Source organism: Olea europaea, chromosome 3 (genome assembly GCF_002742605.1).
Source record: "Olea europaea var. sylvestris chromosome 3, O_europaea_v1, whole genome shotgun sequence".
NCBI classification, from domain to species: Eukaryota; Viridiplantae; Streptophyta; class Magnoliopsida; order Lamiales; family Oleaceae; genus Olea; species Olea europaea.
Window position 1 is genome coordinate 9,514,854 of NC_036239.1, and position 27,551 is coordinate 9,542,404.

Consider the following 27,551-nt stretch of genomic DNA (forward strand, 5'->3'; position numbering starts at 1 on the left):
TTCCTGTTGAAATTAACTTGAAATGATCTCAATATTTTGCTTGTTTTTTCTCTTTCGTTTTCCCTCGCATTTGGAATGTTTAATTCAGTTTCTCCTTCCCCTTCATGTTCCACCTCAGGAATGTCAACATCATCCAAATCAATTGAATTTTTGCTTCCATGAGCACCCAAATTTGTAATATCTTCAGGTATGAGTACGTCATTTAAACCGAAAAATTTATTTCGAAATTGACTTTGCGGCACCATAGGCAATTCACTTCCTCCCATACCGAACAAAGCCTCAACAAATGAGTGTGGAACCATTTGTTTGTGATGAAATCAAAATGTAATAATTAGTAAGTATGAATGTAAAATAGTAAAAGTATAAATGTAGCAAAAATAAATGTATACTTGAAAAAAATTATTGTATAAATGTAGGAAAATAAACGTAGAATTGAGACTTGAGAGTTGAGAAAGATTATGTATTTGTTGTGAAGATGAAAATGGGGGTGTAAGAGTACTTATAGAAAAATTTTAGGAAAAAAAGTTTGTAGCCGTTTTGGCCGCTATTCACAGTTCAATGACCGTTGCAAACGAAACAGTCATTGAACTATGTACAGTGACCATTTTCGATCACTGTAGCTACACGAGCTTGGCTCATTTCTTGCAAGGTCATGGGCTAGCCAATGAGCGCTCGCCTGTTTGGCGAGCCAAGTTGATTCGGCTTGCCAAACTGGCGGTCGAGGTCATGCTTGTTATTTTATGAGCCCGAGAGATCCACGAGCCGAACGGAGCCGCTCGGCTCAATTTTCACCCCAGCATTCACTCAAATGGATAATTCCACCAGTTTTAATGTTGGATAATCCATTTGATCAACAAATTCCAAAGTTATGAAAAATGGTTATGTTATTGTTCTAAATCAAATTATTAGAAAAAAATGAAATGAGATGAAATCAGAAGTTTAAAAAAAAAACAAAAAAAAAAAAGAAAGAAAAGTAAGACTGCATCTTCTCGACGTCCATCCCCTACTTCCTTCTGCACTTCTCCACCTCCCTATACCGCATCTTCTAAATTTGACCGGGGAGAGGGAGGACTCTAAAAATATGTCCATGGATATCTCAAATATTATCATCCAGGCTGGATTGGTTTCTAGAAAATAAGTATAATTAATTATCATAATTGTTAAGATTATATTATAAGTTACACTAATGATAATGCGATCGAAATAAGGTATATGTAAGTGAATAATAATTCTAGTTCTACAAAATGTATAATTAATATTAAATCATAAAATTAATAGAGCATACTTCGAGAAAGTCGGATAATTAACACTGAAAAGATGTCAAATCTTCAAAATACAGAAATAAATATGGAAAGTTAAGACTTTAGTAATAATGAAACTATGAATTTCCCATATTTAATGTGAGTTTATTCATTCAAATCAATTACTTGGTAAAGGAGTAGGAATGTTTTCAATAAGGAAATTTTTTCAGATACTTATTACAACCAATAAGGTAACAATCTGCAAACAACGTACAGTTGGAATTAACTATTTCTGTTGACCTCGAAAATTGGACCCTCCACGTGGTCAACCGATAGCTATTCCACGTATTCCTCCCTGCGCACAATCAATGCACGATCAGATGCACATGACCGGGACTAGCGGGGGTGGCACGACCGTATACACTCCGACGGTCAAGTTATGCTCAGGTGATCGAAACAGTACCAAGGTTGTGCAAAATAGTGAGGAGGAAAATATAAATATTTGCTTGCTATGGAGTGTTAAGAAGTAAGAGTTTCATTACCTTTGCCTCTTGCCAATCATTGGGTATTTATAGGTGAGGAGAACCGTTGGATGTGGGACACGTGTATACATCTGACGGTATGAGGCGTCTGCTCATAGGCGTCAATCAATCACGTCTATAGAGTGGGCAAGTAATTACTTCTCCCAAGTTGAGTTGATATAAAGTTGATACGTCATATCAACTAGCCTCATGGAGACGTCAAATCACTTTAAACCTTAGGTACAGAAAAGATCCTGACAAAGATCTCATTTTGAAATTGGCAGATCGTCTCCGTTGGTGAAGTCACTTCGGAACCACTTCAGATGAGTGTCACTTCAAATGAGTGTTCCACACCTCGTATGATGTGGTAGTGGACTTTCCGAAGTGGTTCAAAAAGGGGCGTAACAGTGGTCCCCCAAATTCAGGTATGAATATTTATATCATGGGTGGACTTGTCTTCTCGATCGGGTACGTATGCCTCGGGATGGGGACCGTGATTTGTGAGAACTTAGGGGTCGTTCGTCTGTGTTCGCCAAAGCGTTGATCCTAGGTAGATGCGCTAAAGCTTCACTACTGCGAGAGGGAGAAATTTATGAGAGATTGAGGTGCTGCCCAACTGGACGACGCATAGGAAGATTGCTAAAACGTTGTAAAGTTTAGGAGGGAACGCAGCGATCAAGGCGATGACCCACAGGGGACTCCATGTCAGGTGCATCTAAACTTTGTAAAATTGAGTGAAGAGCTCATCTGCCACCGGTGCACTGACCCACAAGGACGACGCGTTGGGAGATAACTAAAACTTTGTAAAGCTTAGGGGGGAATGCAGTGACCGAGGGGATGACCCGCAGGGGACTCCACATCAGGTGAGTCTAAGCTTTGTGAAGTTGAGTGAGGAGTTCATCTGCCACCGGTGCGCTGACCCACAGGGGATGACACGTTGGGAGATGGCTAAAATCTTGTAAAGCTTAGGAGGGAACGCATCGACCTAGGCGATGACCCACAGGGGACTCCACATCAGGTGCGTCTAAATTTTGTAAAGTTGAGTGAGGAGCTCATCTGCCACTGGTACGCTGACCCACAGGGGACGACGCGTTGGGAGATGGCTAAAATTTTGTAAAGCTTGGGAGGGAGCGCAGCGACTGAGGCGATGACCCACAGGGGACTCCACGTCAGGTGCATCTAAGCTTTGTACAGTTGAGAGAGGAGCTCGATCCGAGGCGAGCGTATCTGACGTTAAATGATTTGATAGTTGTTGTGTATTTCCAAGGTGACAGTTGGGTGCAGCGCCCATTCCCCTCTAAAGCTGCTACGGCTACTTATTGTTAACGGCTGGTGATGACCAAGGCGATGCGTTCTATGCGAGCGTGAGGGTCACAGCAAAATCTTAGGCATAGATCAAATCTGGCGTTTCATTCCAACGGCCTCGATTGATGATGCGACGGACGACCTAGATTGGTTGCATTTGAATTCAACGGAGGAGATTAGTTGGAGCGCTCTATAAAAGGTGGGCTTTAGCGTTTTTGGAGCTTTTCACTCTTGCGAAAACTGAAAATCCCATTTGTTCGCAAAATTATTTCTTCTCGATTTTCAATTCTCATGCCCCTCATTCGGCACATCTTTTGAGTATTTGCGCTTTAGTCCTCCAACTTTCAATTGTCTTCATTTCAGTCCCTCTTCAATATTTTCTTCTTCCATTTATTTTGCTTTGTCATTGAGCTCATACTTGGCATGTTTTCACTCTCGTTTTGCATTTAGCTCAACTTTTCAATATTTGCACCTTTGGTCCTCGAACTATCAATTTGTTGCGTTTTGGTCCTTCTTCCACTCTTTTCTCCTGAATTCCACAATTTCCATTGAATTACCTACAATGCATGAATTTAACTGGATTAAGTCACAATTCAACCATTTTATCCATGTTTAAGTCATGTTTATGAACCAAATAAGTGTGTAAAAACATACTTATCACCATTGCTCTCAAATTTCTTTCCGATTTCTGGCGTTCTTCCAGCATTTTCGACGAGAAATTCGATTTTTCGACCACCACATACCGCTTTTTTACCATTTTCGGCTGGGGAACACTTAAATCCGTAAGTTTTAGTAAATATTTGAGACATTTCTGTTTTGAAAATGGCTTCTAAGGGTAGTGCTAGTTCGGGGAGGGGGCTGGAGTTAGTGCGGATGGACGAGCTCATTATGGTGACCTCCTCCGAAGTAGCCGAGGCAATACTTGGGGGGATAACATTTGGAAGAGGCCGGATAGCCCCGTAAATACCTCTGTGCATTGGGGGGCATCGGATTACCCCTCCAAGCTAAAGGGGGCTAACCTAGAAAGACTTAGGACTGAATATAGGATGCCAAATAGTATAGACCTGATCCTACCCGAGCCTGACGAGAGGGCCTGCTACCCTAGGCCCGGGTGTGTGGCGAAAAGCGAGGCAATCCTTAGGGCCGGTCTTAGGCTTCCAATTCACCATTTCTTCCGAATGGTGCTTAGGTCTTATGACTTAGCACCGACCCAACTGAACTCGAACTCCTGGAGCCAAATGGTGGGCTCTTGGATGTTATGGAAAGAGGCGTCACTTGGGGTGGAGATGTCCTTCTCTGTTTTTCAAACCCTCTACATTCCCAAAGTAACAGCCGGGGGGATAAGACCAGGGGCTGATATTACCTGACCTCTTGGGGTTCCCACACTCCTTTCATGCTCGATCTGTCGAGCTCCATCAAGAAGTGGAAGAGCTCGTGGTGCTGGGCTACCTGGAGATGGGACACGATGGAAGGGGACCCCCTGGCACCTCTTACGGTCCCTACGAAGTACTCATCACTTAATGAGTATTGTAGATGCATTTCTTCTTTATTTCTCTTCGGTTCGGATCATAACTAACACTCGTATTCATTTTTTGAAGGTACTCGTCCTCAGTGCGAGCTATCCTCTGACGACTTCGAGATCATCTGCGTCATATATCAACTACCTCCAAAGAAGAGGTCGTTCCATCGGCTGATCAGAAAGAACCTTCATTTTGTGACGCACGACCCGATGGCCTCACAAGGTAATATCTCGAAATGAATACCTTTCAGTACTTTCGAGTCGTTTATACTTGTACTAATTTACTTGTTTCTTGCAAATAACTTCAATAAGAAGATGCTTCTCCGGCCCGACTTCAAGACCATATAAAAGATGATGGCCGAAGCGAGGGCCTTGAAGATCTCCTCCTCCACCAATAAGAAGCAGATGGAGGACTTAGTGGATGCCAGCAAGAGGCTCTCGCCTCCAACGGAAGAGGAGGTGCCTGAGGATCCCGAGGCCAATTTGCTTTGAAAGAGCAAAAAGTCTGCTGCCCCTTCGAAGCGACCAACGTTGGCGAGGCCACACCCCATTTTGAGGCAAACTACAATTCCTACCGGGGTAGCCATTCCGGAGAAAACGCCCGCGCCATCAGAGGCTTTCCCCGCCCCCGCCACAGTGTAAATTGCTGCTGTGCCTCTCGCCCAAGTGCCGGGGCAGCCCAAGAGGAAAAGAGCCCGTCCCTCAAAGGAAGTGGACTTCTTGGACATGAACTCCGAGGAGCCAGTAAAGGAAGTACTGGAGGCTCTCTCCTAGAAACGGCTACAGTGGCGGTGGTTCATAATAAGTATTGGACTGAAGAATGGAGGGACCATACCACCTCTAACACCACTGAGGACTTAGTGGCAGCCAATAGTGCCTGCGTGGCCCGAGCTCTATGTACCAACATCCAGCTCGAAAGCTTGGTAAAAGACATCAACGCCAAGAGGGAGGACCTCGCCAACAGCCTCGAGGAGGCGATGCAATATGGGGATGTGGTGAGGGAGGCCCAGGCCAAGGCGACGGAAGAAGAGAAAGGGAGAAGGGAGGTTGAGGCCTAGCTAGCGGCTGCTAAAGGAGACATAGAGCGGTGGAAGAAGGAGCTCTAAGAGGTGGAGTGTCAGGTGGCTGCTATGTCCCGAAGAGTGGATCACGCCAATGAGCACCACCGGCTCGCCACGGAGGCTCTGGAGGCCTCCAATAAAGAAAGAGCAGAGCTGAGACAAAGGGCAGAGGCCCAATCTGAGGAAACTGCCTCCTTGAAGGAGGAATGGAAGTCGGCAGGGAAAGTGGCTGTTCAAAATTTCATTGACCACTTCGAGGAGCATCTCCTGTACGACAACTTTGCAAATTTTTGGGTCTCCTAGAGTGTCCAAGGCTTATTGGGTCGGCTAAAAGAGGTTCACCCCACTTTGGACATCTCCTCTTTAGAGACAGAGTTCGGGGGACCTACTAGAGGCCGGCATGATAGGCTTACCGAGGACGCTCCAGAGGTCCCCGAGGCGGGCGAGGCAGAGGCTGGTGGGGAAGGGCCTCCTGTAGAATATGACTTATTTTTTAGTGGCTTCGGCCTCCTTTGTAATTCAATTTCAAGTTAATGAAATGAAATTTTGCTAAGTATTGTTGCTTCTGTTTTCTTATTGTGTTGATCTGTTTACACATATGTGAATGACAATCACTTAAGATTAAGTGCCTCTTAACAACAAGTGGAAGATCGGATCACTTAAGTAAACATCAAGCGCTATTAACAATAATTAGAAGATCGGATCACTTAAGTAAACATCAAGCGCTTCTTAATAACAATCAGAAGATCGGATCACTTAAGTAAACATTGAAGGACTGTGGTAACAATTAGTAGCCGATGTGACAAAGAACTGAAGTATCATTACTTAGAGGAGTTACATTACCCTTTACTAAGGCATTTTCAGCACTTAGTAAACTAGGAAATTACAAATGAGATCGGATCTGAACATACATTTATTAGACAACATTGAGATTGGATCGAAACAAAAGCTCATCACTAACAGTACTTCTTTAAGTATTCGATGTTCCATTGATGAGGTAATGCTTTCCCTGTCATGTCTTCAATTTTGAAAGTGCCAGGTCGGGATTCCCTACGGATGCGGTAAGGACCGTCCCTGTTTGGTCCCAATGCTTCGGACCCGATTAGCTTTGATGATTGGAAGACCCTTCTGAGGACGAGATACCCCAAACGAAGAGTCCAGTTTCTGACCTTAGAGTTATAATAGCGGGTCATCTTTCTATGATACTTTGCCAAATTCACCTGGGAGGTATCCCTCCTTTCTTTAAGGAGGTGGAGTTCGTTTACTCGGGCCTCATCGTTACTAATCTCGTTAAAGTGTATTCGATGGTCCGATGGGACCCCGACCTCGATTGGGCTCATGGCCTCGGCTCCGTAAGTCATTGAGAATGGCGTTTCCCCTATTGTAGTTCGGCTTGTGGTTCTGACGGCCCAGAGGACGTAGGGGAACTCATCGACCCAAGCCCCATTTGAGATGTCAAGCTTCCTTTTCAGGGTATGCTTGATAGTTTTGTTTACTGTCTCAACTTGTCCATTTTCTTGCGGGTGATGAGGCATTGAGAAATCCTTTTTTATCCACAGTTCGTCGCACAATTCTCGCATTTTCTTGTTGTCAAACTGTCTACTATTGTCCAACACTAAGGAGTGGGGAATGCCGAACCTGCAAATGATATTCTTCTAGACAAATTATTAGTATTCGCCTCGGTGATCTTGGCAAGAGGTTCAGCCTCGACCCACTTGGTGAAGTAGTCAATGGCGACAATGGTGAAAGTCGTGCTTCCTCTTCCTTTTGGGAGTGGACCAATGAAGTCGATGCCCCACTTGGCGAATGGTCAGGGCTGGTCACCACGGATAGGCTCTAAGAAGGCTGCCTTTGAATATTTGAGAAGCGCTAGCACTTATCACATTTCTGGACAAACTGGCAAGCATCCCTTTTCAGGGTCGGCCAGAAGTAGCTTTGACGGAGAACCTTGTGTGCCAGAGCCGTCCCTCTAGAGTGGTTTCCGTAGATTCCGTCATGGACTTCCCTAAGTATATATGTGGCCTCTTCACCTCCCACACATTGGAGAAGTGGTGAGGCGAAGCCTCTCTTGTATAGCATATTCTCCTACAATACGAAGTGCGTAACCCTTCTTCTTAACTTCCTCGCCTCACTTCTAGAAGCAGGTAGTGTTTGATCTTTTAGATAGGCGATGATGGGCCACATCCATAATGGGGTGCCTTCTATCATAGTATTTCTTCACCTCCGAAAATGGAAGGCTTCGATAAGTGCTCAATGGGTACAATCTTTAATAGCGCTGAATCCTTGCTGCTGACCAGTTTTGATAGGGCGTCTACATGTGTATTCTCTAGGTGTGGGACTTGAATCAGCTCGAACCTTTCAAACTAAGGAACTAGGTCCAAAATCAATTTCAAGTATGCAACCATGCTGCTGTCTTTGACCGCAAAGCTTCCATTGACCTGATTCACTATCAGCTGGGAATCGCTGCTTGCGAGTAGCTTTCTGACCTGCATTTCCTTAGCAAGTCTAAGACGAGGGCCTCATACTCAGCAGTGTTGTTCGAGGCTTTGAAGCCAAACCTTACTGCGCAGTTTAGCTTATAACCCTCCGGGCTTTCCAAGACAATTCCTGCCCTGGAGCTAGCCTCTCGTGCGAATCCATCTACGAACAGTTTCCATGTTGGGGGCTCGACTGGTTCCATTATTGCCTCGATTTTTGGGGTTTTGGTAAACTCAATCACAAAATCCACAAGGGCCTGACTTTGATGGCATGTCGAGGTCGGAATAGCAGGTCAAACTTGCTAAGCTCAATCGCCCATTTTAGCAGGCGTCCTGATGCATCTGTTCTTTGTAGCACTTGCTTCAATGGGAAGTTGGTGAGAACTTCAATCGAGTGGGCCTGGAAGTATGGCCTCAGTTTTCTTGAGGCTGTGATGAGGGCAAGTGTCAGTTTCTCCATGTCTGGGTAGCACGTTTCAGCTGGAAGGAGTGCTTTGCTGACGTAGTATATTGGTAACTGGCGCTCATTTTCTTCTCTAACTAGGACAGCGCTGACCGCTACGTCCGAAACCACCAAATACAGCAGCAGTGATTCTTCTGGTTGAGCTTTTGACAAAAGGGGCGCCTCTCCGAGGTGCTTTTTCAACGCCTGGAAGGCTTCCTCGTACTCAGAAGTCCATTGGAACTTATTTCATTGTTTAAGCACATTGAAGAAGGGTAAGCTCTTATCTGTAGCCCTGGAGATGAAGTGACTGAGTGCGGCTATCCGACCATTGAGGCTTCGGACCTCCTTCGATTTCTGAGGTGACTTCATTTCCAGCAAGGTCGTTATCTTTACTGGATTTGCTTCAATTCCTCTTTGGTTAACAATATATCCCAAAAACTGACCCGAAACTACCCCAAAGATGCACTTGAGGGGATTCAGCTTCATCTTATATTTTCTAAGTATCTAAAATGTTTGGTCGAGGTGACTTATGTGTTCACTTGTCTGGTAGCTTTTGACTAGCATGTCGCCCACGTAGACCTCCATGGTTTTGCCAATGAGTTTGACAAACACATGTTGACCAGTCTCTGATATGTGGCTCCGGCATTTTTCAATCCGAAGGGCATGACTTTGTAGTAGTAGAGTCATCTGTCTGTAATGAATGATGTAGCTTCCTCATCAGGTCAGGACATGGGTATCTGATTGTACCCCGAATATGCATCCATGAGGCTCAATAGGTCATGTCCAGCAATGGAATCCACAAGTTGGTCTATTCTTGGAAGTGGGAAGCTATTTTTAGGGCACGCCTTATTCAAGTTGGTGAAGTCTACGCACACTCTCAACTTCCCGCTGGGCTTTTTCACCAGGATCGGGTTGGATATCCTTCCCGCTGGGCTTTTTCACCAGGACCGGGTTGGATATCCACTTCGGGTAGATAGCTTCCCTTATAAAGCCACTGCGGCTAAGCTAGCCTACTTCATCTTTGAGCGCCTAGTACCTCTCCGGGTTGAGGGCACGTCTTTTCTACCGATAAGGAGCACAGGAGGAATTGATGTTAAGATGGTGGCAACTGATCCTTGGATCTATTCCCACCATGTCTTCATGCTTCTAAGCGAAGACATCCAAATTTCTTTTCAGGAAGTTCAACATTTCTTCTTTTACTTCGGAGGATGGCGACTTTCCTATTTGCAGGACCTGACTGGGGTCCCCTAGATTGGTGAGGAAGGTTTCAAGTTCTTCCATTGGGGTCGCTTTGGCTCGGAGTGAATGATCTGGAGGTCTAATTCATCAAGAGGGTTCCCTTCTTCAGGGGCCTCTTTCATGTCGACGTCTTCCTCTTGTTCAGAGATATGCCCTTGTTCAGGGCGTAGATCATTCTCACATCTAAATTAGGCTCACTGGCAACTTCAGTTATGATCACGTTAACAGTTTGGGGCTCCGATTTTCGTAGAAAGTTTAAGTAACACGCCCTGGAGCCCATTTGGTCGCCTCGTACCTTGGCAATCCCATGTTCAGTTGGGAATTGCATACACAAGTAGTGGATGGAGGTAACAGCCCAAAGATCTTTCAAGGCGGGTCTTCCCAATACTCCATGGTAGGCCGATATGTGGTCGACCACCAAGAATTTTATGAAGTGTTGGACCACTAGAGGAGTCGAACCTATCTTGACGGGCAGAGTTATCCGCCCTCGTGGGACGACGCTGTCTCCAGTAAATCCGAACAGTGGATCGGTCATGGGGATCAACCCATGTTCAATTTTCATTTTGTCGAAGGTGGAACCGAATAGAATATTCACCGAACTTCCATTGTCGACGAGCACGCCTTTGAGCCCGTTTCTAGCCACTATGGCTCTCACAACCAATGCGTCACAATGGGGGTGGTGAACTCCTTCTGCATCTTCCTGGGAGAAGGTTATTGGGGCCATCTTATTGGCCGCTTGTAAATCGTTGACAATGTAGGTAATCATTGGCAAGTCCTTTGCTTCCCTTGTGTAATTCCTTTGGACGTTCCTGTGTTACCACCGACGTGGGGTCCCCCAATGATTGTGTCGATCTCCCTGATGACTTGGCTCCCAGAGAATGGGGCCTGACCTCTCTGTCTTGACTGTCATCGATCCCTTGATTCTCTTCTCCGGGGTGATTGCTCTCTATGCCCTCTCTCTCTCTCTCCTATTCAGGGAGACGGATCTGCTAGGATATTCGCTCCTGCTGGAAGGACGTGGGTTACTTTGATCCAGGCGTCGATTAGCGTCTCGGCACTCACTAGTGTCATGCCCGTAGAGTTGGTGGAAAGTGCAAAACCTTGCCCCTTCCAAGGGCTTGTTTGATCGTTTCTTCTTTTTCTTACTATCAGCTCTTCCAGGTGGTCCTGCTTTGCCAGAAGCATTCTCATATGCTAATACCGGCACTGCATTTAGTGTAGCGGAAGCCAGTGCCTGTCCGGAGGTGGGAGCTATTATGTGACCTGCTTGAGTCCATTGCTGAGTGACAAGGTGCGCTGCGGGTCCTCGACCTACTTGCCTCTAAGGCGGAGGGAGTCCCTGCGCGGCGCGATTTTGGTGATCAATCATTTCTTCACTGACGATTTCCACTCTCATCATTTCCACCAGTTTGTCATAGGTGGTAGGATTCTTGCTGTGCACGTCCCTCCAGAACAAAATGTTCATGTTGAGGCAGCCTTTCAGAGCTGAAAGGGCTTCTCTGTCAGTGACCTATTCGCAGTATGTGATTTTGTCTGTAAATCTGGCGAGATAGCTTTTCAACGTCTCTCCAGGGGCCTGCCCCATATCTTGCAGGCATTGTACTGGGGCCTCTTCTCTGCGTGAGAGGTATTAGTTCAAGAATGCCTTCTTCAAATCTAGCCAACTCCTAATGCTCAGGGAAGGAAGTCTGCTATACCACTCTTCAGCAGCTCCGCCCAAGGTTAGGTAGAAGGCTCTGCACTTCAAAGCAGGCGAGGCTCCCCTAAAGCTCAACTGTGTCATGTACTTAGTGAGGTGCTTCTCCGGTTCCCCCTTTCCTTCATACTTGGGGATCTTATGGGGCATGAAGTTTGCTGACATTGGGAAGCTCCAAATCTCGCTTAAGAAAGGGAGGTTATCATCATCGTCGTCGATTTCATAAAATCGACAAGGCACATCTGACCCTTCATCATCCTAAATATCCTAGAGAGGTGGAGGTGCTTCTCCTCAGCTCCCCCAATCGACTAGGTTCCTCCTATCCCTCCTATTTCTAGGAGGAGGTGCATGTTCTTGCTCCTGGTTTTGTCGAACTGATCTTCGCACTGAGCGGGCCCTATTGCTAGGTACCTACCCTCTTCAGTCGAAGACGCTTACTAATCTTTGTTCCTCATATTCTTGAGGAAAATTGTCCCCTAGCTATGGTTCTGCTAACTGGCTTCCCTGCACATGGGATGTGGCCTCCGCACCCACTTCTCTTTTGAGGGGACGTTCTTTGTACCGGCTCATATGGCCTCGGGAACGAGATACTGGGGCTTCCTGCACTGGGTAAGATCTTTGGGGGCATTTGAGAGCCCTGATGACCTCAGGCTTGCATGAGAAGTTCATGCATCGCCATATTCTGAGCTGCGATGTCTTTCATGCCCGCCACTATTTGAGTCATTCCTTCAGTGAGTATAGCTATTCTTTCACCTAGGTGACGCCAATGATGGGGTCTCTGATGAGTGACATTGTTATGGAGCACCTCTTCTTCAGAGGCCTCTCTCATGGGTTTGTCGTCTTCTTGGCTGGAACTCATTTTATCTCCTTTTTAAAGGGTGATGAGAACTTGGGTTATAATTCGACTTTGTTCTTTTTCAAGAACGTGCCCTTTTCAGGGTAGGTCGCTAGTTTTTCGGTGATTTCTCCGGTGGAGAATGCAGAACTTTGAACGGGAAGTTTCCCACAGGCGGCGCCAATCTGTTGACCTCGAAAATTGGACCCTCCACGTGGCCAATCGATAGACACTCCACGTATTCCTCCCTGCGCACAATCAACGCACGGTCAGATGCACACGATCGGGACCAACGGGGGGGCGACGACCGTATACACTCCGACGGTCAAGTTAGGTTAGGTGATCGGAACAGTACCAAGGTTGTGCAAAATAGTGGGGAAGAAAATATATATATTTGCTTACTATGGAGTGCTAAGTAGTAAGAGTTTCTTTACCTTTGCCTATTGCCAATCCTTGGGTATTTATAAGTGAAGAGAACCGTTGGATGTGGGACACGTGTATACATCTGACGGTATGAGGCGTCTGCTCATAGGCTGACAATCAGCCGCGTCTATAGAGTGGGCGAGTAATTACTTTTCCCGAGTTGATAAGTCACATCAACTAGTCTCATGGAGACGTCAAATCACTTTAAACCTTAGGTGCAGAAAAGATCCTAACAAAGATCTCATTTTGAAATTGGCGGCGAATCATCTAGCAGAGGTCCCCGGAGTGCATTTCACCTCGGATTCAGGGGCGATGGCATTTTGGTCAGTACCGCAGAATTGCCTATGCCCCGTAGTATGATAGCAAATCGTCTCCATTGGTGAAGTCACTTCGGAACCACTTCAGATGAGTGTTCCACACCTCGTATGATGTGGTGGAGGACTTTCCGAAGTGGTTCGGATAGGGGCGTAACAATTTCAATCCTAGTACGATCCCTATAAAGGAGTGAGTAAATTCACTATAAAACCTAAACATCGCTCAATTTTTCGTCATATTTTGCTCCAAATTTTCCCTATATACTGTTTCAATTGCTGGTTAAGATCAAAGAAAAAAAAATTAATAGGTTTCTGGTGTAAGGTTCTCATTCTTGGTGCGAGTTCGTATGGAACCATACATTTGGCGGTGAAGGTAGATCATCCACTATCTGTTTCCACCGTCGCTGTGAAGTCTACCACTTTTCCATATTTGAATTGGCTAAAGAAAGAGGGAAAAATTCTGTTCGAACTAAGAGGTTACCGTGAAGTCGTTCAGTGTTTCGGAGAAGATACTAGTATTGAAAATAATAGAGAGGTTTACAATCTTCTCCTTGAATACGAATTCGGTAGATCCTTCCTCGATCTGATCAAAAACTACGGAGGCAATATGCCAGAATCTATGGTCCTTTGTTACAGTTACATGCTGCTTAAGGGTCTCTCTCACGGTCATGAAAATGGGTTTATTCACTGTGACATGAATGTTAGAATAATTCTAATGTAGGCTTCTCATTTGATTGCTTATTTTATGGGTTGGATGTATAACTCATAATGATATTTGTAATTGGGTCAAATTTGTTAAATGATCAATTGGACCTTTTACACCTTACAGGTTGTATTTAATATGATGTGATAACTTGGGTAAATTAGGCCCACTATCCTAAAAAATTAACTAAATTGATTAATACCCTAATAACTAATTAAGTCAATTAAGAACATATTAAATACGTTATAAACAACCCCCAAACCCCTCCATCCCAGTCCCAGATTCCTAGGCCACTTCATCTTCTTCCCACCTTCAACAATACCCAATTAAACCAAAATCAAAACCAGTAAAATCCAATCAAATTCAGATTTAACCATGGAAATTTATATCAATGCATTTCCATGGGTGTTTGAGAACATTCGAGCTATCCCTTTGTTTGAGAAGCTGATAACTCTAATTTTCTTTCTCGCTGAATAGCTCACGGAACAAAAGCAAAATCATGAGTGTGTCGATAGCCAAGGCTATAGATGAAGGAAAATCCAAGGTGCTTAGTTTCGAGACTACTATGATGATACTGTCGAGAGTTTCTTCCTCGACTTACATTGTAGAAAAAACCTCCTCTACCTGATTGCCTGGCTTTCCAAGGAGTGGCCACCCCCTCTTGCCAGCAACCGTTAGCTCTGAAGTGGTTCCCATCTCGAAAATATATTTTATGGTTGAGGAAATATTAGAAACTGATTTTGGGTGTAAAACTACTGATGGCATGAAATGGTATATATTCCCAAAATCCATTGATCCATGTTCATTCTTTTCAAAGGTTAAGTGCCCCTTAAGCCAATCTGCAAATGATAAATGTAAGATTGGGATTTGAAGGTTCTTTCTTCTGATTTTGATTTTCGTATGTGATATTATGCTTTTTAGAAATTTTCGCAGCTTCCAAGTTGTAAACAAAAGTAATATAAGGAAATTGAGCGAGGAAATTCTGGGCCTATTAGTAAAAGTTGAAAAGCAATGTTGTTGCTATAAATGATTATTTCTTTCCTCCGCCTTCTTGATCTTAATAATACTTGAAATTTGCTCTTTTAAGTTTTTAGTCATTCTATAGTGGACATAACAAATTTGTAAAATGCTGTTGTAAGCATTGCTTGATCTTGTTTGTGTGCTTAAATCCTATGAGGAACTATAGAAATAAATGATGATGAATGCAATTGTGTCGGCATCTAAAATAAAGAAAATGAATGTGATGTTAGTGTGAAGCTTGACCGAGGTGAGGAAACAGGATATTAGAAGTGAAGAATTGGGTTTGTGCTAGGGGACAAAGTGAAGAATAAACTATTCTATTATGTATTGGGTTGGTTGATTGTATTGGGTTGGGGATCATGATGTCTTAAACACATATGTTGTTATGTAGGGCTGTTATGTAGTTCTTGTGTATGGCTTTGGGTCTATTCAGAAATTAGGGCCATGAAATACACACATTTTTACTTAATTTATAGGTAAGCTAATGCACTTATTCGTGCTTCTTGATCAGAAGGTTCTTTACATTTTACTATTCTTGGACGAATCAAGTTAATATGTTAGTTAATAGAAATAAAATATATAATTACGAAGAGACAATATGCAAAAGAAATTCATCTACTGGATCTATTATAATAATTTGATTTATTTGTCACTTTTTTGAATCTTTGTCTTCCAAAGCCAAGTTAATATGTTAGTTAATAGAAGTAAAATATAATTACAAAAAGACAACATATAAAAGAAGTTGTGACACTTTTTTTAAATTTCCATCACTTTTTGAATGTGTGTCACCTTCTTGATTTCTATCTTTTTTTTAAATTCGTCACTTTTTTGTGCGTTTCACCTTTTAAATTTTGTCAATTTTTTGAAATTTTGTCACTTTTTTTTAGTGTTCGTTGCTTCTTCTTTTTTTTTTTTTTTTCAGTTGCCTTCTTGAAATTTTTATCACCTTTTTAGTGGCAAACATCAATTTGTAATAAAAGTGAGATTGTATATTATTTTTTTAATAAAAAAGTGACACTAAACTTTTGAAAGTGACACTGTATCACTTTTTTAGATTGTCACTTTTTTGAGTATTTCGTCACCTTTTAAGTTTTTATCACTTTTTTTTTTTAATATTTGTCAGTTTTTGAAGAAGATAAAAAAAGTGACATAATATGTTACATTTTCCAAACATAATTAGCATGTGGACAATGCACATGTTGATTATGTTAAGAACTGCCACTATGTTCACGTGAATTGTCCTGAATATACTGATTATGTTGAGAATGTGATTACTAGTGATGCACTAATGAATAGTTCTATTTTTGGTGTTTGTTACTTTTTTTAAGTTTGTGTATCTCTTTTTTGAGTTTGTATAACTTTTTTAATGTTTGTCATTTTTTTTTTAATTTTGTCACTTTTTTTGAGTTTGTGAGAAAAAAGTCTCACTTTTTTCATTTTACACAATATTTTTTACTTCTTAAAAACTTTTCATATGATTTATCAATACACATCTAATTTTAAGGATATTTTTGTAAGTAGCCCCGGTAACTTTAAGTATGTGGGCTGGAAATATATGTAAATCGTAATTAGAGTTTTAGTTGTAATGGGACGACTCAATAATTTCTTATATAAATGCTAGGTCCTTTCTTCTCTCTATATTATTTTATTAGCTTGTCTCATTGACGGCTAATACTTTGTGAGGAGTAAGGAGGAGTAGATTTAGTTGCTATTATTCATATTAACAATGGCTTCCGCATATATGAATTCGATTTATCAATTTATTATTATGTGATTATTGATTCTTAACATGATTATAATTAAATTCAACAATTGCTATTACATCTTAATGCTAAGATCAAAATCCTTCATAAAAATAATATTCTTTCTCGATTTCTGACTAATTAATTCTAAAATTTCTACAACTCGTCAATTCAAAATTTTTGGAATTATTAAGTTTTCAAAGTTTTGAAATTAAAAAAATAAAAATAAAATCAACTTGAATCGGCGGCTAGTGGCTTGATTCTGAAATTTCTGACTTAGATTTTGACTTCGATTTCCACCATCCTTTGATTACGAAATTTTTAAATTTTTTCTTTTGGATTTCTGGCTCTGATTCTAAAAATTCCACAGCCTTTTTTGGAATTAATTTAAATTTCAAGAAATTTCATAAGTAGGGTTATATTCGTGCAACTACGTCAATTTTCTACACATCATAATAGTCAATGATTAAATCAGAAGTCTTTTAATTCTATAATACTAATTATCTTGTAAAGTAGTATTGAATTCCTTCCTTGGAGATTGGTGGGAATCCAGTGAAAACCAAAAAATAAAATAAAATAAATAAATTCATTGAGCAGGGTTCTTTCAAACGGTGGTACATTTGCTAGAGTTTTAAAGGGCTTGGTATACGGGTTCAATTTAGACCCGGATGATTGAGATTCTTTTAAAACCCAATAAAAATAATAATAAAAAAAATTAACTTTGACCCGTTTAAAATTATATTTAAGAATTGACGACTTTTGTATTTTCGTTAAAATGCTTATATGTTTAAATGTTGCTATTAGTTGTTCATTTAAATTTTACCTTTCATATATATTGAAATTTTGTTGCTAGTTTTGTCTCTCAATTACATATGAATTTTTTGTCTTTCATCGATTGACTATTATAATTTGTTGCATAATTATTATTTTGTGATTGAATTTTTCATGGTCATTGAGACGATCCTTATTTTCCCACAAAAAGAAATATTTTGAAATAAAATGGGTGGTAGCTGTCAAAGTGACACACTCATTATTATTTATTCGATTTTCTCTGCAATAAAAATATATATTTTTTTGCCCAACAATTTTAATTCATTGCATATAATATCTTGCCCAAAAGTATTATTATATATGATTTTTTGGATAATAGCATGAGGCGGTTAACGAGCTTACCTTGGTCTAGAAATTTTCTTCTGCCCAAACGTGTTAGTGTTTTGAAAACTAATATAATTTTGTTAATTAGCTACATGATGTATTAAGTACTTTATAACATGTTGTATTGTCAGCCCAAATGTGACTTTATAATGATGCATCTAGGCTCATACCATAATGGGATTCATATGCTTTTGATTTAATTACGGATCATCTAATCAATAGCCCCATGTTAATTAGTTGGATACTTTATCATCCATTTCACTGCATGCATTATGTTTGGATGATATTAAATATGATATTTCATGTTTCGACAGTTTATAATGCCTCATTTCTTTCGAGTCAATTGTCTGCTATTGAAACCTTGACTAGGAATAATTATGTAAGATGAAAACAAGATGTAGAAATAGCATTAGGTCTTTTGGGCTTAAATTTTACAATGGAAAAAAAGCTTAAGAAACCTACAAATAAGAGCATTGTTTAATATGTAGTCCAGTATGAAAAGTGGGAAAAGACCAACAAACTTTGTTTGACAATTATTAAGCGCTTTATATCCAATTCCATTATGAGAACTATTTTGGTCAATAAAAATGTCAAAGGTTTTATGGATGTCATTGGAAAAAAAATTTATTGAGTCTAATAAAGTCGAAATTGGGGATCTGATGGAAAAATTGATGAACATGAAATATAATGGTACTGTGGTGTTAGAGAATATGTCGTGAAGATGATAAATATATCATCTAAGCTAAAAGCCCTTAACATTTCCATTGCGGGGCCTTTCCTGGTCTATCATGTTTTAAATAGTCTTAATAGTTTAACCAGTTTAAAGTTGCTTACAATGCTCAGTAGGATAAATGGGATTTGAATGACCTTATAGCAATATGTGCCCAAGAGGAGTATAGAATATAGCGTGCGACTGTTGAAAATTATGCAATTAACTTTTCAGCCATCACAAAACAAGGGGATTTCGCATAACCATAAGCCTAAGTTCCATGAGGGTAATAAGTCACACCAAAATCAGCAGAATAAAAATTTTAATAGTCCCAAAGGAATTATAAAGAAAAATGACCAATGTAAGTTCTAAAAAAAGAAGCGTAATCAGGCAGAAAGACTGTTTTAAGTTTAAAACTTGGATGGAAAGGAAAAAGAGTTCTGCAGGTACTCCCTTGGCTTTAGTTCATTTTGAGTCTCCTTTAGTAGATGTGCCTTTGAATTCTTGGTGGTTAGACTCGGGAGCTAGTATTTATATTGCGAATTCCTTGTAGGGGTTCACAAGCAAATGGCGGTAGCCAAGTGAGAATGAAGTAAGCTTGAACGTTGCAAATGGAGTTCAAGTGAAAGTTGAGTTTATAGGAGTAGTGAAGTTGACTTTAGAGTCTGGTTTTTCTCTTGTTTTGAAAAATACAGTTTTTGTACGGCAAATGAGACAGAATTTAATTTCTATATCGAAACTAGATACTTGTGGTTTTTCTTTTAATTTTGGTAATGGAATGGTTGAGTATTTTATGATTCCCATTTGATTGGAAATGGACTTTTATGTGATAGTTTATACAAATTATTTTCGGCTCCTCTTGGTGAAGTCTCTTTTGTTACAAATGTATCAAAGAAAAGGGCTCTAATTCGTGAATTGTTATCTATGTTGTGGCATGAATGGTTGGATCACATTTCAAGGATGGAATGAAAAGATTGGTAAAAGTTGAAATACTTCCCCCTTTAGACTTCTGTGATTTTGACATGTATGTGGATTGTATAAGAGGAAAGCTAAATAAGTTTACAAGAAAAGGTTCAACTAGGAGTAATGAAATTTTGGACTTGATACATACTGATATTAGTGAACCTTTACCTTCCATCATATGTGAGAACAAATATTTCATAACCTTTATTGATGATTTCTCACGATATAGATATACTTACCTGATTAACGATAAATCCCAAACACTTGAGAAATTCAAAATTTTCAAATTGGAAGTAGAGAAACAATGTGGAAAAAGTATCAAGGTTGTAAGATATGACTGTGGTAGTAATATTATGGAAAATATGACGAATCTGGTCAAAACATGGGTGATTTTGCAAAGTTTTTACAAGAGTGTGGAATAGTGTCTCAATACAGCATGTCAGGGACACCTAAGCATAATGGTGTTTCTAAAAGACGTAATCGAACTTTGAAAGATATGGTCAGGAGTATGATGAGTAGAACAAATTTGCTAGAGTATTTGTGGGGTGAAGTCTTGAAAACTACCATATATATTTTGAACAAAGTTCCAAGTAAAGCTGTTGTAAATACACCTTTTGAATTATGGACATGACATAAGCCAAGTTTAGCTCATTTTATGGTTTGGGGATGTCGAGTATTTGTGGGGTGAAGTCTGGAAAACTGCCATATATAATTTGAACAAAGTTCCAAGTAAAACTGTTGTGAAGACACCTTTTGAATTATGGACATGACATAAGCCAAGTTTAGCTCATTTTAAGGTTTGGGGATGTTCAACTGAGGTTAGGATTTATAATCCATTTCAAAAGAAATTAGACCCTAGATCTACTTCTGGTTACTTTATTGGGTATCCGGACAGAGCAAAAGGATATAAGTTTTACTGTTCAAATCGTGGCACTAGAATTGTTGAGTCAATTACTGCTAAATTTTTAGAGAATGATTTTGGAAAAAGTGGGAGTTCCACATTCAGAGATTTTTTGTTGAACCAAATCAAGTTGTTGTTCCAGTTCCTGTTATACAGAAAAGTGTCGATTCTCAGCAAGTGAAGCAGTTAATGAAGAACCAAGGAACCAAGAAGAACTTATAATTCCTCCAGTAATGATTGAGTCAGTTTCTGAGCCATAAGTTAGGAGATCACGAAGGAAAAAAAGATTCGCATTGCCCAGTTATTATATTATATATCTATTGGAAAGTAATTTTAATATTGGACATATTTTTCATCCAGTTACTTATAGTCAAGTATTGACAAGTCCTAAGGCAGATAAATAGATAATTGCCATGGAAAATGAAATAAATTCTATGGAAAATAATAAAGTTTGGGAACTTGTTGAACTTCCTCCATGTGCTAAAGCTATAGATAACAAATGGATCTTCCAAAGTAAATTTGACTAAAAAAGGAATGTTGAACGAAAAGGGCAAGATTGATTACAAAAGGTTTCACTTGGCAAGAAGGCATTGATTATGTTGAAACCTTCTCACATGTCTCATTCAAAGATTCTTTTCAAATTATTATTATTATGGCACTTGCAGCACACTATGATTTGGAGTTTCATCAAATGGATGTTAAGACAACATTTTTGAATGGAGATCTTTCTGAAAAGGCTTACATGAGACAACTTGAAGGTTTTGTTGTGAAAAGAAAAGAAATTTAGGTATGCAAGTTAAATAAATTCTTATGTGGTCTCAAGCAAGCATCACGCAGTGGTATTTGAAGTTTGACGAAATTGTGACTTCCATTGGTTTTGTTGAAAATACAATTGATCAATGCATTTATCTCAAAACTAGTGAAATAAATTTTATCTTTGTTGTTTTGTATATTGATGACATTTTACTTGCTAGTAGTAACTTGAGGTTGCTTCATGAGATAAAGAAAATATTGTCTGCTAATTTTGAGATGAAAGCTTGGAGAAGCTTCTTATGTACTTGGAATTGAAATACATCATGATAGAAATGATGGCTTGCTAAGACTTTCTCAGAAAGCTTATATACGACGTGTCTTAGAAAGGTTCAATACAAATTAGCACTAGACCGGATATAGCCTATAGCCTATATAGTCAGCGTCCTTATCAAGTTTCAGTAGAATCCATGACAAGAGCATTGAAAAGCAGCCTAGAAAGTTATGAAATAACTGAAGAAAACTAAAAGTTACGAGATACGCGCTAATGTCCTCATTTTTCCCAGCAAAGATGGTACTATACACAATCTCAAGATTGCAGATTTTGGACAAGCCAAGAAAATTGGAGAGGAGAAAATCTTGAGTCGTACGCGAAAGGTTCACAACAAAGGTGCAATGTTCTATTCGTCCCCAGAATCAATAGCATTGGGGATTTACGAGCCAGTTACTGATATATGGTCTGTTGGTTGCATCATCGTGGAGATGATCACAGGGAGACGCATTTGGTCAACTGCTCGGAACGATGAAGAGTTGTTTCAGCAGATTGGATTTGGTAATCCATAGCCGAAAACATTTCCGACATTGCAAAATATTTCTTGAACAAATGCTTGGCAAAGAAACACGAACGGAGATGGACAGCTGACATGTTATTGAATCATCCGTTTATTGTCAAGAATCTGGCAGCACTGCCTGCGGATTTTAATGATCGAGTGCTTTCTCAGACTAATCCCTTTGGGAATGGTATCTGGGCTTCTACAAACCATCTATTTACCGCTCCGCCGAAGCTTCAAATTCCATATCCTCATCAACTACGTGCACCCCTCAAGATTAATCAGAATGTTCGTGTTCAATAGCTATTACCTCACCACTATATCTGCCGTGCCAGAAAGTTTAAAATGCAATATGAAGTTCATTTTTTTGACTGAGAACTTGGAAGCAATCAGAGAAAATTTAGTTTAGGAATTTGTCATATTTTGAGTTTTCTAGGTTATTTCTAGTTTGTCGAGACAATGAGTCTGTTTTTCCTTTTTCGTGATATGTAAATTTTGTGGATTCATGTATAAGTAAACTTACAATTCCATCGTATTGTTCTCGTCAATTTAGATCCAATTCAAAGATTCATTATCTCTATCTTGGGCTAACTTTGCATCTTTTATTTTCTTTCTTATGTAAATTCCAGCGGAGTATTGGTTTGTGGATTTCACCTAAGTTTTTTCGTATTCCAAAGTCGGGTTAAGGGTTTTTCAATTGAGTATTGTTCCAGAAATATGCTTAAATTGAGATAACTTTCAATTTATTCTCAGGGATTGAATTATAATGTAATGACTTTGGTAGTTTTACTCATATATGCATGGCATCTTAAATTGTGCTGTGTCCTATTATTGTGTTTATTATCATTTTTGGTGTTCGAGATACGCGGATCATGCAAGAGTAAAATTCGTTCTTTTACATTTGACAAAGTTAATGTTAATAAACCAGTTGTTGATAAGTTGTGTAGGGTATTGCAGCCTGATTTCGACGGCTATTTATTTTATGTTCGTTGTGTATATCATATTATTAATTTAATTCTGCAAGATGGTTTGAAACATATTAAAAACGAAATTCAAAGAATTAAGGATGCACTAATATATATCACGATTTCACCCAGTATAAAACAAGCATTCAAAAAATTTTGTGCTGAATTTGAAATGACAGTTATGAAAATATTTGTTAGTGATGTAGGATATAGATGGAATTCGACTTACTTAAAATTGAAATCATGCGAATGATATGATTATTTAATAATTGAATTTTATAATAATGGGAGTATTAGAAACGATGATGACACTATTTTGAATGAATCTGATTGGATGTTAGCTTTTAAAATTAAAAAAAAAAAATTGATTAGTTTTTATTATTCTACAAATATATTACCTAGTGTTTATTATACTACTAGTTGTATGGTACTTAAACGTTTTTATATCATTGCAAGGACTTTTGATAAATACAAAAATGAGTGAAATTATATTTTTTATGGAATTAAAGTTTAGAAAATAATAATAAGATTTTTATATCATTGCAAGGACTTTTGATAAATACAAAAATGAGTGAAATTATATTTTATTTGGAATTAAAGTTTAGAAAATAATGATAAGACTTGCTTAAGTTATTTCCGTAGGCATGTATTATGGACCCTGATACAATTTATCAGGTACTAAATATGTAATTGATCAAATTCTTAAAAACTTTAACACACCTATCCTCATAGAAACTAGAACAAACTTTATGCGAAATGTATGAATTATATGCACAACGAATGAGTGCAAATATTATTCAGGCACCCTTTGCACCTATTCCTCCTGCTAATTTTGAAGAAAACAAAGTTGAAATACAAGGTTTATTTGAAGGCATTTACACATAGATATGATGCGGTATGTTCTTTTTGTATATCTACCGCATATAATCAAGCATCAAAAGCAAGTCCAAATTCATTGCCTGTTGAATTTATTTATTATTTTAATCATCATAGCCATATTAATACATCAATTAGGAAATGTTCAAAAAAAGTAATAAATTTTCACGAAAGTACGAATGAAAATGGTTTAGTAGTATTTGCGATTGCAAAAGACCTACTAACACCTCTGGTTACTACTGTAACTTTGGAGTCTACTTTTAATGCAGGTAAAAGAATTCCATCCGAGGTCAAGAGCTGACTGAAAAAAGACGTTTTGGAAACATTAATGTGCTTGACGAATTGACAAGACACTTATGTTCGACTACAAAATAAGTATGTCAAATTGCGTGTTGTCAAGTAAATGATATTTAATTCAATCATATTTTTAAAATTTGTCATTTCATAATTTTAATTTTTGTTTTTTGAAAAAATTGTATATGTTATAAGTTGTTCGTATACAATTTTTTAACTTTGCTTACTCAAAATTTAAATAGCCGGTAAAAAAAAAAAAAGGAAATTCGGTGAACTCGTGCACCAAGCTCAACTCAGTCCATGAGCTCGAGCTTGGCCCTCGAGTAACAATGCTTGGCTCGTTCTACACGTGCTCGTGGGCAATAGGGCCGTGCTGAGCCATGGCCGTCCCTAATTTCTTTTATGTGATTTACTTTCTCTAATATCTTTTCTTGCTTCTCCAGGACTTAATGCTGGGCTTCCTTCATTAGAGCAGGCTAGCCGAATCAAGATTAATTGCTCTCTCCGTAGCAGTCGACATATTACAATCCATTATGATTTGTCTCAACCCCTACCATCTCGATAGACTATTAATCTAAGTAATCTTTTGCATGAGTTGAGATTTACAATCAAATTTATTGTCTACCCAATTAATTATTGATACATCATTTTGTAAGAGAGAGAGAAAGAGCATTCAACAGTGTTATTACACAGTTGTTCCAAGTGTGAAATTAAAATTGATGTCATATTAATTTAAAATGATCGATGTGTTAATAATTAATTGAGTGCACAACAAATTGGACAACAGATTTCAACTTCTTTTGCGTATTAATAATCTTCATACCCAAATCATGTAAAATGTACGAAAGGCAAATGCTCGATTTATAGTGATCAATCTAGTAGGCATACTACTCCCCTCCGACTTTCAAAAACAATAGTATCAACAACAATTCGCCATTGATCCCTAGTCAGAAAGAGAGAACTAACATAAAACTGCAGCAACATGTTCGATTCTTGATAAGAAGAGAAACTGATTCTTAATATTTTACACAGAAAGAAGACAACTAAACTCTAAAAGATTCCCAAGCCATCCTCAACTATAACTTTCGCAAAATACAAGCCACCGCAATATTAGTTCGTTCCTCATTTAAATTTATTCTATATGATGGGCAATTTGTAACTCCATTTTCATGAGAGGAAGAAACGGATCTGATGTATAGCATGAATGAAAACATGGAGCTCAATCCTTATCCTCTTTTTTCTTTTCCAGAACCTCGTCATGCCTTAATGCGGACCAAAAAGGAACCTGTCGTTGACATGCCATCAAGAAACAATTAGGAACATTACATAGAATTTATGTTAATTTGCACGAGCTCGCACATGTATAATCAGCCAAACGGAAATAAATTTACTCAATGGATATCTATCACACTTGTAAGAGTTTATTAATGTTAATTTACTCAAGTAACAGACAAATTTTCTTAGAAGGTGTCAGGTTTAAAGCAATTCCATCCATCAAGTTTGAATGATTCCTAACAAGTCTACATTTAACACGGTTTTAAGAGTTGTGACACAGAAGTTATATGACTTGAAAAATGTGAAATTTACATCTGAGAACACAAGCTAGATGTTTAGAGTAGGTTAAGAACGCCCAAGTCTAAGGAAGAACTGATATTTGAAATAAAAAGCAGATACCCGTAATCATTCACAACAAAATTTAAATAAATATATTTGTCTCAGACTTAAGGTTTTACTTTTACACGTGGTGGTTGTTCACATGGTATCAGACCCACGAGAGTTTTTTATTCCCCTGTATCACCCTATTTCTTCCTGGGGATTAGAACATTTATTTGTTCACTACTAGGAATGTCGAAAGCAATTTCTGTGAGGCTTAGAACTGAGAGTCTTCAAATAATGTAGATGTTATTTCAAGTGGCAGCTGATCAACCAAAAATATTCTAGCTCTTCAATGACTCGCGAATTTCCTCTTTTACGGATGAAAAATTGAAAAACTATATCAGTTTACCAATCAAATTCAATTGTCTGCAAATATCTCTTTCCTTTCAAACTTAGCCCAAGCAGGCAACATTTTAAATGCTCTTTATGCCATTCTTAAAAATCTCTAATTGACTTTGGGAACACTATCATACGATTGGTTTGTCCAATTTGTTCCCACTTAGACTCCATGCTCAAGTCATCAAAAACTTGAGATTGTCAATGGCTCTTTGACTAGAGTTGCTGGGAAGGGCACAATCATTCGTCAAAAAATCTTAATTCTCACATTCATTTACATGTGCTAATTTGTTTTGTTTCTCATTTCTGTTATAGAACTTTCAAAACATTCAAAGACATTACTACATATTTTCCATCTTAATGTTTTGTTTTTCCCTTTGGCCGTATCCGCTCAAGGCAAGCCAAAGATCCCTTGGTAATCATTGCCCGTGTTCGGACCGGACTGTCCTACTGCTGTGAATCTATCTAGCAGCACGTTGCTAGAAAAAGGTTTCTTCAAATTCACAGATCTACACACTCCCAACCATTCAATCAGCTATGGGGGTTTTAAGCAAGTGGGTAACCCGATGATGACTAGTACAAACTTAGGTAGGTCGATCGTCACTCCCTCTACCATCTATCCCATTGCATTCCATTGTCTCGTATTGTACTGTACCGTATCAGACTAGATAGATCTATTGCAATGGCCCACCCTTTCTTTGAACCTTGTCAATGATCGAACTTAAAGATATGAACTGATTGCCATTTGATGAGTAACTAAGAACCCATTCAGGAACCAAGCAATGCCTGCTCCACTAGCTGCCGCGATGAAGTGGGAACCCATTTGTAGGGGACCCTCTCTTTTGGAATTTCATCCACAAAACCAATAGAATTGTTGATGCCAAGGCACCGAGAAAGAAGATTGTAATTGGATAAGTTATTAGGAATATGACAGAGCGAAAGACCAAGGAAAGAAAGAAGAATACACGAAGGATCAGAGAGAAAAAGAATCCTAAAAGCTAAAAGCCTAGAAGACTAGACTATCAAACTCGGAGGTTGCAACCAAGCATGTTGGTCAGGCGGAATCAATCTAAAGCATATTTGGTTTGTGACAAAAGAAGGCCAGAGGGATGCTTTAAAAGGAGGATGGCAATTAATTGGCTTCAAAGTCAACAGGTATAAGCTTTAAGTTTCAAGAATTATGTTAAGCAAAGAAGATCGGTAGTGGAAAAGAAGTAGAAGGCCCCTCTATCTTAAGAGCAAGATTGTTCAGGAATACATTTTAATTGTTCAGGAATACATTTTATTATGGTTTCTTTAAGATGGTCTATCATGCATAATTTTTTAGTATTATGTTCTTTGGATTATTGGATTGGTTTTTCTCAAAGAAACACCTCATATCACAAATGTAAAATTGCCTCGGTACCCCATAAAACCTTTTTAAACAACTAACCTCGTGTAAGCAAAGCTCAACAAAATAGGGTTATTGAGAGAAAAATAGATTTCTTCAAGAAGTTAATTCGGGGCCTTAATGTTTACATTGGGTGCAACCAAACAGGATTTTTTTTTCTTTTTTTTTTTTTTTTTGCGTGGGTT

The 27,551-nt window shown here is 39.1% G+C and overlaps 1 protein-coding gene across 1 annotated transcript in view; it reads right to left on the bottom strand.

Moving 5' to 3' along the window:
* Positions 1-24,828: 24,828 nt before the first annotated feature.
* LOC111385480 (trafficking protein particle complex subunit 6B-like) overlaps positions 24,829-27,551 on the bottom strand; it is a 17,416-nt gene continuing 14,693 nt past the window's right edge. Inside the window, exon 6 of the mRNA XM_023009874.1 lies at positions 24,829-25,269. Coding sequence (XP_022865642.1) covers positions 25,241-25,269 — 29 coding nt within the window. The 3' untranslated portion in view covers positions 24,829-25,240. The remainder of the gene's footprint in view (positions 25,270-27,551) is intronic.